General features: G+C 46.6%; 1 protein-coding gene across 1 annotated transcript in view; it reads right to left on the bottom strand.

Moving 5' to 3' along the window:
• Window positions 1-12,500, bottom strand: part of csmd3b (CUB and Sushi multiple domains 3b) — a 407,622-nt gene that overhangs the window by 15,601 nt on the left and 379,521 nt on the right. The window contains exons 61-62 of the mRNA XM_062530145.1: window positions 10,199-10,372; window positions 1,031-1,104 (exon numbers count right to left, since the gene is read on the bottom strand). Of these exons, the coding sequence (XP_062386129.1) occupies window positions 1,031-1,104; window positions 10,199-10,372 (248 nt within the window). The remainder of the gene's footprint in view (window positions 1-1,030; window positions 1,105-10,198; window positions 10,373-12,500) is intronic.

Consider the following 12,500-nt stretch of genomic DNA (forward strand, 5'->3'; position numbering starts at 1 on the left):
ACTACAGCAGTAGGCTCCAGAGCTAGCTGCGGAGTCCCGTGCCTTTCTCCTGTGGCGAGCGTTTACGCCCGTCGCTGTGCCTGCTGCTCGGCTCGGTGTGTGTGCACAGTAACCACCACTGCAGCCGAGGAGAGGGCAGCAGAGAGCCGCGCGACTCACACTCATTACCCACATGAAAGGGGAAGGTGTGTGTGTGTGTGTGTGTGTGTGTGTGTGTGTGTGTGGGGGGGTGTGTGGGGGGGGGGGGCTGCTGGGCAGACAGTGTGAGGCCACGATGGAATCCACAAACACAGTGCACACGTGAGCACACACACACACACACAAACACACACACATGCACGCACAGACACACACACACACACACACACACACACACACACACACACACACACACACACACACACACACACACCATATAAACACACATACACACACAAAGTACACACTCACTGTCTAAACAAGCATATACACGCAACGTTCAATTCCACGTCCTGTTGTGATCACAAAACCCCATAATAAACACCACCAAATTCATCCCAAAAGAAGACTAAAGTCCATCCTCCTACTTCAGTGACTCATACAGTGAGCCTATCGCCTAGACGCCCAGCATGACATCTCTGTGTGAACTTAATTAACTCTATTTCCTAATCATACTGACTGGAGTGCTCAAGCATCAGGGTCACATCCACTTCCTCCTTGAAGCCATTACCACCATCGTCATCATCATCATCGTCATCATCTTCATCATCACCATCTTCACAACCACCATCATAATCATCATCTGTTATATCATCATTATCGTTATTAAAACAGAAAGACTTGCAATCATCTACGCCTCCAACATGGTTGCCACACTGCTCTTGGACCACTATGGGGGCAGTGTTCTCTCTTGCCTGCTGTGCTGTGCGTGCGTGTGTGTGTGTGCGTGTGTGTGTGTGTGTGTGTGTGTGTGTGTGTGTGTGGGCTAGAAGGCCCTCGGGGGGGGCTTTGTGCCGTGGTTCTCTCTCTGTCTCTCCCCCCACACACTCACCTTGAAGCCAAAGGTTCTGTTCATGGAGCCGGAGCGAGGCGTTCCAGGGTTCTCGCAGGTGGTGCGGGTGGGCTCTGCAGATGAGAGAGAAAGACAGGAAGAGAGAGAGAGAGAGAGAGAGAGAGAGAGAGAGAGAGAGTGAGAGAGAGAGAGAAAGGAAGGCAGGGAAAGAAAGAAGGGAAAAAAGATATCAATATCAGTCGCCCCCCTTCTCTAGTAGTCATCCAACCCTCTGGCTAGCCGAGTGCGCGGCCAGTGAATCTGGCTCCATTTTTCTTGTTCAGAGAACGGCGTGCGTGAGCAGCACAGATAACCCTTGTTATTAGAGACACGGTGGCGCTGGCGTTCGCTCGCTCGCGGTCATCGGCCCCGGCCTCCCTCTCCTCGGCGCTCCACGCTCCGAGTCGGGCCGTCTCCTCAGCCGAACGCTCGCCGGGACGGCCCTCGTTATGCCCCCTGATTACAGGCCCCGGCCCGTGTTTATGGAAGTGCTGCGGCAGTTACATTACAGTGATTTTTATAGCGAGGGGAGGGGGGGATGAGAGAGAGAGAGGGAGAGAGGGAGGGAGAGAGAGGAGAGGGGAGGAGGGAGCAGACACCACCCAAGAAGCCCCAGCAGGGGGCAGTGTTGCTCCAGCGTAGCGGGGCGGCGAGTCGACGCAAGCAGGCTGGGCGCTGGTGGGGTTTAGGGTGGTGGTGGTGGTGGCAGGGTGGGGTGGGGTGGGGGTGTTGTGATTGGGATGTAGAGCACATCCCTGCTGGCTGACGCACAGAGCTGGATCGGAGGCAGGCGGAGGAAATCACAGCGCCAGGCTCGGCCTCGGACGCCTCTCTCCCTCTCCCTCTCTCTCCCTCTCCCCTCTCCCTCTCTCCCTCTCCCTCTCTCTCCCTTTCTCTGCTCCTCTCTCTGCTCCTCTCTGCTTCCGCTCTCCTCCTGCATCTCTCTCTCCGCCTCTCTCTCTCGCTCTCCGTCTCTGTCTCTCTCTTTCTGCCTCCCCTCTCTGCTCCTTTACTTCTGCTCTCCTCCTGCATCTCCCTCTCTCTCTCTATCCATTTTCTCTCTCTCTGCTCCCTGCCTCTGCTCCTCTCTCTTCCTGCATCTCCCTTTCTCTCTCTCTCTGCTCCCCGACTCCACTGCTCTCTGCATCCTCAACACTCCTGCCTCTCTCTCTCCCTCTCTCCCTCTTTCTCTCTCTCTCTTTTTCTCTCTCTCTACTCTGTATTCCTGTGTGTGCTGTAATATTGAATCAGGGGCAGAAAAATGATCTATAAAAATGGGATTTAAGGAAGGTGTTGATGGGGATTGGAGGTGTGTCTGGAGGGGGGGTGTTTGTGTTTGTGCGTGTGTGTGCGTGTGTGTGCGTGTGTGTGCGTGTGTGCGTGCGTGTGGGTGTCTTAACGGAGCTGCGGCCTTGTTCTTTGTTAGAGAGGGGAGAAAAAAGACGAGAAGTGCACACGTAATCCACTGAGCACATTGTAAGCTGTGATGGATTTTTTTCTAGCCTTTGCTTCTAGGTGCTGCTTTACTCCCGCCGAATAAGATCCACTGCATTAAAGTCAAAGAGGGACACAACACTAATTGATGGCTCAAACACACAAGTCTGCTTGTGCTCATAGAATATACAAACACATGCTAGTCTATCTATGTCAAATCGGTTTTGTTTGGAGTCAAATCTCCATTAAAGATGATACTGACTGTAGTGCCTCATTTGCATGTTTGACTGAGTGCCTTAGGGAACTAACCAGATAACAATCGATTGCCTAAACGATATTCAAGATCTTGTCTTAGCCGTCAATTAAACCCCAATAAGTAGGTGACATATTATTGAGCGATTATTCAATTACTGACAATGAAAAACAATTATTTCTACACCTATTGATGTTAGCTAGGTGTGTCCAATAGGGAATACTTAGGCAAGGCTGGTAATCTAATCTACACACTGCTCAACACTAGCCCTGCGTTAATTACTAAAGCTATTACAGACATAAGCTAAGAACAAAGGTGGACTTGAGAAGTACTGAGACCCCATGGAGTCCAGGAGAGGAGCACTTCAAAGTTCTCGGAGAGCGTTCTGAGGAGGCCCTTCATGAAACGTTCTGAAGGCCGCCCCGTCTGGCCGGAAGATACAGCATGCAGCAACTTGCAGATCTGTGCAAAGCCAAAGGTTTATTTTTTTCAGGAAAAAAGCTTCTATGTACATACATCCTTTTTTACCTTTCCAAAGCATCCATATGTAGCCAGAGACAGGACAGGAGTGTGGATTACATAGGCAACTCTAATCTGTGTGTAGAGAAAGCCAAGCTCCGGCCTTATTTAGGGATTAGAGTCTGTGCAGAGCATAAACCAAAATCGTCCCAGAAAAGCAGTGGAATTTTGATTTTGTTTGCTTTTGGGTCTCTAAATTATTTAGGATGACCATCTGATTTGGGGGAGAGAGAGAGAACTAGACTGCCTTGTTTCTCAGCGAGTTCCCCTTTACACAACAGTGCCCTGTTGTACAGTATGTTGACTCCATTTTCTCCAGGTGAGACAGAGACTCGGCCCCATGCTACTCCCCACTAGAAAAGCTCTTCCAGCCTTACCTCTGCTGTTCTCATAGTAACGATACTTTTACAGCATTGTCAGTCGGAACTCTCTACTGTCCTCAATACAGATACTTTCACAGCTGATTCAAACAAACTGATATGTTAGCAAATGTCATGTCAGTCTAACACAAGGCTTTCAATGTCATAAAGAAATTGAGCAAAGTTTCCCTACACCTCAGTATTGCAGTATATGTGCAATGAGTTGCACTGCAGGTTTTAGCGGTAGCGGTTATTTATCTATTTTTGGCGCGTACACACTTTGATGCAATTTAGCTTCCTGCAACCATTGGTAAACAATTCATATCTGTGCTCCATTATTCTTGCCTGCCAACGGCCTTCTCCCTTAGAGGGCATTGGAGGGACTGGCCGTTTCGTGTACCTCTCCTGGAATAATCTTATCAATAAGGCATTTGTGGCTGTTGAGCCCGAAGTTGGCTCGGGTGTGAGCATCGGTATGAGGGCATTGATTTTTTTTTTCTAAGTGCATCCGTGAGTGTGTGTGTGCTGTACTTTGTGAAACGCCTCACAAGCTGTAGTTAAGACTATCGGCAGTGGACAAAGAGGGCAGTAGGATCTAGGTTGAGCTCCTTTCAGGGGGAGGACAAAAGCCCGGGACCATCCCAGGTGGTCTCTTTTTATTTATGTGTTGCCTCTCAAACAACTCGCCCACAAGGTCGATCCCCAGCGTACCGACCGACCGACGGGTGCCCGCGCAGCCCGCTCCGCTTCGGCACAGGGGTGTGCGTGTGCCAGCGAGCAAAACAATGGCAAAGACAATGTAGCACCTGCCTCACATTGTGCTCTCCCGACTTCCACCCAAGTTGCACCTATGCTGTGAACACGCTTCATTAAGCCCCACACTCTCACTCCCCCCCAGGCTCCTCATAAGAGTGAGAACGTGTACATACAAAGCAAGAGAATGAACCGCTTTTAACAGGCAAGCCGTGACCTAATGTGATTAATAAAGGCTGGATGGGGGCGGGTTGGAGGGGGGTTAGCAGTGGAAGGTAAGGAGTCTCATAAGCAATACATCACGGCCTCCATCTTGACGTCGGCGGCTGGAGCTGGAGCACATTAAAGAGCAATCAGGGGAGCGTGGCTGCAGGAAGTCTCCATCAGCAGCGTCTCATTTAGCTGATACCACTTGGAATTTGCACAGGGATCTGGGGACGCAGGAGTGGAGATGGCACTCCAGGGGAGATTGGTTTGCTGAACAAACCACCTTCGACTAAAGAATGTGGTGTGTGTGTGTGTGTGTGTGTGTGTGTGTGTGTGTGTGTTTGGGGATGGGGGGGGGAGGTTGTTGAAGGTGAGTTTATGACTCTTGAAATGTCACTGCTTGGACGAAGAGTCCTTGACTGTAACACGCCGGATTTCTTTGTCGTGTTTTGATCTCTTCCCCGCCACTTTACACTCTACGCAATTTTTTAACTTCAAGTGCACACCTCACACCTCACGCTGCATGCACCTACATCACATAGTGCTTTTTCTATCCCTTCTATAAGTCCTAACTCAGCCCTTCTCACCCTCTCCCTCTCTCTCTCTCTCTCTCTCTCTCTCTCCCTCTCTCTCTCTCTCTCTCGCTCTCTGACTCAGTACGTGACTCAGTTCGTCTCCACAGATCTCGCATGGGCGGAGGACATCTGCCAGTGCCCTGTCATGTCTCGCGGTGCAGTCTCTGAGCAGTGCAGTGAGCGTGAGTGCATGAGTGATGTCTCACTCCATCCCTCTCTCTCTCTCCATCCCCCTCTCTCTCTTTCCCTCTCTCTCTCTCTCTCTTTCCCTCTCTCTCTCTCTCTCGGTTGGAGAAGTAATGGCTGCTAATGAGCGTCTGGCACCTGGGCACTCAGAGTGCACCCCCCCTCCCCACTGCCCCCCCCCCCCCCCCCTGCCCCGGCGCCATGCTGTGCCCCACACTTGCCACCAGAGGGCCTGGCCTGGGCCTCTCTCTAGCAGGCCACTGCAGAGGTGGCGACCATTAGAGAAGAAGAGGGCCGAAGAGGGGGAGAGAGAGAGAGAGGGAGAGAGAGAGAGAGAGAGAGAGAGAGAGAGAGAGAGAGAGAGAGAGAGAGAGAGAGAGAATGGTGGAGAGATATGGGGATAGGTTGCAAAGAAGAGAAAGAGAGAGGACAGGCTACAGAGAGAAAGAGAGAGGTTGATGGAGAGAGAAAGCATGTATAGGAAAGGACTGAAAAAAGGGGTGGAATAGGGAGCAGGTGAGAGATATCTCTTCTATTTAGCCATGGAGTCTACCATTGTCATGGAGTCTCCCATGTTTAAATTTCACTGCTGATTGTACACTGTTACAAATAAGTATTTTAATACTTGAATTTATATGTTATAAAAGGCAGAGAGGGAAAATGAAAGTGTGTGTGTGTGTGTGTGTGTGTGTGTGTGTGTGTGTGTGTGAGAGAGAGAGAGAGAGAGAGAGAGAGAGAGAGAGAGAGAGAGAGAGAGTAATCATGATACCTATCTACAATTCTTTCATATCAAAGACAGCAGCTCATTGTATAAAATCACAAAGAAAAATGTCAACAATTTAGTCATGGTCCAAAATGTGTACTAATACGAATTGATAACACTAATCAGGTGCCCTTTATGAAATTTTGAGAAGATGACATGAAATCAGCAAATTGCAAATCTCCAGCCATAAAAATCTAATTAACATTACGACAGGAAAAAAAATTACACTGAACAAATAGTCAGTAATCATTACTTACAAAATGGAGGTTGGCAGGCAGGGTCCCTGCATGAAATTTGGGGACCTATGAAGGAATATAATACCCATCTCACCCACGCCCCAATAATAATAATGTTGGCAATTATGTGCTATTGGGGGGAGGGGGGGGCAAGGCCTTCTGAATCATTTTAGCTCTCCCCCTTACGGTGCCCTTGTCACCAGATATGAAAGGAAAACATGAATGTCTGGTAATAGGTGAACTAATGGATACGGTGCACAAGAGATTGAAAATGAGGAACATTTTGTCTTATTGTGAGAAGCCTTTATGTAAAAAGAAAGAAAGAAAAAAAAACATTTCAACGAGTGTAAAAATGTACCTCCTCAATTCAAAATACACATAGAATTGGGAGAGGAATCAAATTGCTCAGGTTTAGCAGCATAATATAAATAGCCATGACAAAATGAACTACATTTAATGCATAATAGATTAACACTGACATGTCTCATACAGCTATGAATTGTAAGACTAAAATGCTCTGTATTCCCTGTTACATTAAAATTACAACCCTGTTATCAAAAGTGGTTGGGGCACGGTGTTGGGACAATGTAAATAAAAACAGAAGGTGATCATCTGCATATCTCGTGAACCCATATCTAGATACAAAAAGGACAACATATCAAATGTTGAAATGAGCCAGTAGTATGACTATTTCACGACTCTCCTTTTGAATTTGATGCCAGCGACATGTCTCAAAAAGACTGGGATGGGGGCAATAAAAGGCTGGAAAAAACACAAGGAGGAACCTTTCACAACTAATTAGGTAAACTGGCATCATGCTTTGGTCTAAAGAGAGAGGGGCGCTGCTTTTGATCTCTTTCGCCTCGCACACAAGTAAAGGAGCTATTCATTACTACTGTGCGAATGACGCAACAATTAAAAGGGAATGCTCCTCAATGTGAAATTGTGAATAATGTGGTTATTCCATCATCTGTATTCTGTAGTATAATATCATTAAACTACTCAGAATATCCAGAGAAATCTTTGTAAACAAAGGAAACGGCTAAAACCAATATTGGATGGCCGTGATCTTTGGGGCCTCAGACGTTACGTTACTGCATCTAAACTTCTGATAACCATTGCCTGTGAACACCATCCACAAATACTGGTCTAAACTCGTATCATGCAAAGAGGAAACCATACTTAGACATGATCCAGAAATGTCTCCGTCTTATCTGAGCTTGAGCTCATTTAAAATGGACTGAGGCAGTGGAAAACTGTCCTTTGGTTAGCCCAATCAAAATCTGCAATTCTTTTTGGAAATCATGGACTCCTACATCCTCTGGGCTACAGAGGAGAGGGTTTAACTTGTTCAAAGCTAGCATCTATGATGATGGTACATGGGGTGCATACAGTAAGTGCCTGTGTCATGGGCAGCAGCTCAACACATTTTGAAAAGCACAATTTAATGCTGAATGATATACAGGTTTGGGGCAACATATGAGTGATATACCCAGAGAACTTCTAGGTGCTAAAATGCCCCGTCTGCAGTCCAGCGCCGTCACACTGGGTGCATCAGGGAATGAAAAATACGATAAAGAAAACCCCAGACTGTTGAGCTGCTGAAATCCTATATCTGGCAAGAATGGAACATTTCATTCTTCAACTCTAGCAACTGGTCTCTTAAAGTTCTCAAATATTTACAAAGTGTTGTTAAAAAGAGTTGGAGCAACACAGTGGAAAATCTGCCCAATCATTACTTTTGTGAGACGTGCATCAAATTCAAATGAACCATATATTTTCCAAAAAACAATACGTTCTCTGTTTTTACAATTGATATGTTGTGTTTGCACCATTCTCTATGAAATACTGGCTTTACATAATTTACACATTATAGCATTTTGGTGTTATTTATATTTTAGACCATCCTAACTTTTTTTGTGTACCTCACATAACTCACCTTTATTATGCTTTTAAATTATTTATAGTTTGTTTTATTGCTGAACTTGACATTGTTGATTTATTTTTTATTTACGTACATAGTTTCAAACTTGTACCTCTGGTAACAATGACTTTGTTGATTCATTGATGAAGTGAGTGAGAGAGAGAGTGAGAGAGAGAGAGAGAGAGAGAGAGAGGTGATAGGTCATAACAGTGATTATACTCTGCGAGTGCATATGTGTGTGTGTGTGTGTGTGTGTGTGTGTGTGTGTGTGTGTGTGACACTGCTGTGTGTGACACTGCACACTGCTGCTGGCTACTCTCCCTCCGTAGGGTCACTGGATGAGGGCAGACTAGGGGTCAGTGGATGTGTGTGTGTGTGTGTGTGTGTGTGTGTGTGTGTGTGTGTGTGTGTGTGTGTGTGTGTGTGTGTGTGTGTGTGTGTGTGTGTGTGTGTGTGTGTGTGGACTGTGAGTCATTCATCCTGCTCTCAACATTCAGTTGCCATTGCAGGTCAACAGATACAGTAACATCGTTTTCAAGAGGCAAGGGTGTGAAATATCATGCCTCTGGCCTGACTGGTCGGCATGGTTTAATGACCCTATTTCTTGTTTTGTTTTTTAAAGCAGACAACTACATTTGAACTCCATAACACCTGGCAAGTCATGCTTCTATGCAACAGTGAATCTCATTACATACTTTTGAAATGAAATTGAAAACTAATGTGTAGTGAAATTTCTTGAATCCCTGGCTGATACGTTCATATTTTCTATTTCATTGTTTGGAGCCCTTTCACCAATGCCTTTGAGACATAATGTGAATACCCTTTTTTGCTGCAAAATCTTTCGTATTCACCGGAAAATCACATCAAATCAAGGGACTTGCACTTACCTGAACCCTGTCCTACAAGAACAGCATTCATGCATATATGCAGACTACTCACTCACTCTGCAGGCCAAACAAGGCCAGACACAGAGAGAGCCAAGATGTTGTCTCGAAGACAAACAGTGTGTGTATTGAACAGTACTCAGTCCTAATTACTTAACAAAAACCTCATCAGCCTTATCTGTTTACGTCTTGTCAGACGGGACTGACACGCATAGATGGCTTTGGGGGCATTTCAATTTAGAGAGCTTCGGGGGCATTTCAATTGAAATGACATTGGTACTAGAGCTTTGGGGCAGTGTGAACAGATGTAAGATGTAATCTATCACCACACAAATGCGTCCTGAGAAGAAGGTGTGTCATCTCTTTCAACAGTACCCTTTTTTAGTGTTCCCTTTGGTTAAATTCAACATTAAACATAACTTTGGGGCCTGGGCCGAAAAACCTATCAACTACTGTATATATTACAACTGAGATCTTTTAATGTCCCAATGTATCAATTATGTAAGCGATAATGTATAGAGTGCTGATCATTATCGGGAAAATAAGTACCGACAGGGCGAACCGGACCCCGACGCAAAGTGGAGGAGTCTTGTTACGCCCTGAAGGTACTTATTTTCCTGATAATGACCTGCGCTTATTATACGGCTACTTGCCAAAACAACAACAGAAACTTAGCACAATGTGTCTTTAGCAATGACTTAGCTACTGCTTCGTGGCTTCCGCAAACAAGATAAATAGTTTGCCGCACAAATAACAGATTTCAGATGATGCTTAGCAACATCTTACTAGCTGTCTTTCACTTTCAACGAAATTCCATTGCGGAGTGATAGGAAAGAAGCACAAACTCTGTTGCCATTGACAATGGTCATTATTTTTTTCAGATGTCCTCTATCAGAAAATAATGACAGGTAGAACTTTGGGAAATCCCATTCAAATCAATGGAGCGTTCTACTTGCATTGTGAAGATCCGTGTAATAAATAATGCTACGAAGATCTTTTGAGGATGCACCATCACTTTGGCACAACAGCATGAGTGCAACATGAACTGCAGTGGTGGTGAGTGACCGTACTGTACCTATGCAGCGAGGCTGTAGTCCACTCCAGGTGCCGTCAGCCTGGCAGAAACGAGTGGTACTGCCCACGGGGATGTAGGGCGGACTACAGCTGAACGAGACCTCTGATTGGTAGATGAAACTCCGTCCCTCCCGTGAGCCGTGGGCGGGGACGCCTGGATCGCCGCAGAACTTGGCTGTCAAACAAAGCAAAAGCAAAAACCAAACATGAAAAGACCCGACACAAAAAAAATGTGCTTTTAACGGAGGGACATGAATCAATGGAACGAAGCAAACTTCCAAAGCGAGTTGTACAGTGTCTCAGATCTCAGGAGGAAGTCACATCTGATTGTGTGTGCGGTACAGGGTTGGCTCCGAGTCAATTTGCTCTCCAGACGTGATGACTGCGCAGCGGAGCAGACAGACAAATTGTATTTGTTTTCTTTCAAACACTTCAGTGAGTTTAGATTTAGCTGATACAACAAAAACCCATCAGAATAGTAAAAACGTGTGTGTGTGTGTGTGTGTGTGTGTGTGTGTGCGTGTGTGTGTGTTTGGACACCTACCCATCTCTGCACTTCAGTCAAGTTCAATCAAATGCTCAATCAAAGTCTTTGAAAGAAAACAAATACAACGAGTCCGGGTCTTGTTCGGGGATATTTGTACAGTAACAAAACAAACCAAAGAAATGAAATGTTTGTAACTAAAACACTCAGTCAGAAAAGCCCTTCCCCTCAGAGAAGGAAGAAAAGAAAAACCCTGAAAACTGAAGTCTGGACCTTTTCATTGATTTTGCCCTCATGCAGTTTCTGCAAAGTTTCTGCACTTCTCACATCAGCATGCTGTCATGGCAGGAGGTTCAGCCCCTCTCCACTCATTTTCTATTCACTGTGTGTGTGTGTGTGTGTGTGTGTGTGTGTGTGTGTGTGTGTGTGTGTGTGTGTGTGTGTATGTGTTTGTGTGTGTGTGTATCTGTGTGTGTGTGTCTGTGTGTGTGTGTCTGTGTATGTGTGTGTGTGTCTGTGTGTGTGTGTGTGTGTGTGTGTATTTGTGTTTTTCTTTTTTTTGGAAGTGGGATTGGAGACAAATTCCGCAGAACTGGCTGGTGTGAAGCACAGAGTGGATGATGAGGCATCTGTTGTAACAAGACCCCCCCCCCCCCCCCCCCCACCCACCCTCAATAAAAAGAGTGTGCCTCCCCAGGGGCAAATCAATAGGGCTGGGGGGGGGGGGGGGGGGGTCTGACGTCACTCCCAGGTGATGCATAATGAATGGAGCCGCACTGCCTCCTGCGCTTGGGAACTAGAACTACAAACTTGACTTTTCTGGATGAATAATAGATAGACTGTCAAGATATATATACAAAAAAAAGAGAGAGAGAGGTAGACAGTAGGAGAGAGAGAGAGAGAGAGAAAGAGAGAGAGAGAGGAAGAGAGAGGGAGGGAGAGAGCAAGAGTAAGAGAGAGAGATAGAGAGAGAGAGAGAGAAAGAGAGAGATTGAGAATGAAAGAGAAAGAGAGAGGGAGAGAGAGAGAGAGAGAGAGAGAGAGAGAGAAATCTGGGTGCAAACTACAAAGTCGGAGGCCCACTTTCACGTGGCTGCTCCTCTGCAGTAGAGTTACTGTATGTTGTGGCCCCTCGCTGTTGCCTGCTATTGGACTCTTTCTTCTCCCCCCGCCCCTTCTTTCCTTTAAAGTTTGGTGCCGGAGCACCTCGCTGATTAACGCGCCTTTTCATGTCCCCTGTCATCTTCCGTGTGAAGACGGGAACTATACGTCACGGGGGAGTAAAAAGATAAGACACTATTAATTACGCGCCGACTGAAGTTATGTCTTCAGTTCTTCGCTCATGACTGGGGCCCAATGCTGACTGACATGGAGGGACAACATGGAGTGCTTAACAATTACGTAAATACACACCATCAGTTATGCAGATAGCGAGTGGGAAAAGGCCTGATAGAGGTCCCAACAGATACACTGACAGATCCGCTCAATGTTCAGACACTTCCTTAACCCTACCCTGGCCTCATAATTAATGATCAAATGCAATGGACGGAGCAACAGCTCTAAATTATTTATACATAATTAAAGAGCACGGGATTCTGAGACTGGGTGATTCTCTTGCCTTGACAGGCCTTGGCTAAAGTGCTGCTTCCTTAAGCAGACCTGCGGCTGCGGTGGTGGGTGGGAGGGGGGGGGGCAAGGGCTCGTGGAGCCGAGTGCTGACCGCTCGCCTTCGTCTTCGCCCGTCTAAATATTCTGATGATTCAGCGCGCTGAGTGTCTTTGGCCAGAGGCACGGACAGACCAGGCGCGTGGACCAAACA

Source organism: Sardina pilchardus, chromosome 24, assembly GCF_963854185.1.
Source record: "Sardina pilchardus chromosome 24, fSarPil1.1, whole genome shotgun sequence".
Classification (NCBI taxonomy): domain Eukaryota; kingdom Metazoa; phylum Chordata; class Actinopteri; order Clupeiformes; family Clupeidae; genus Sardina; species Sardina pilchardus.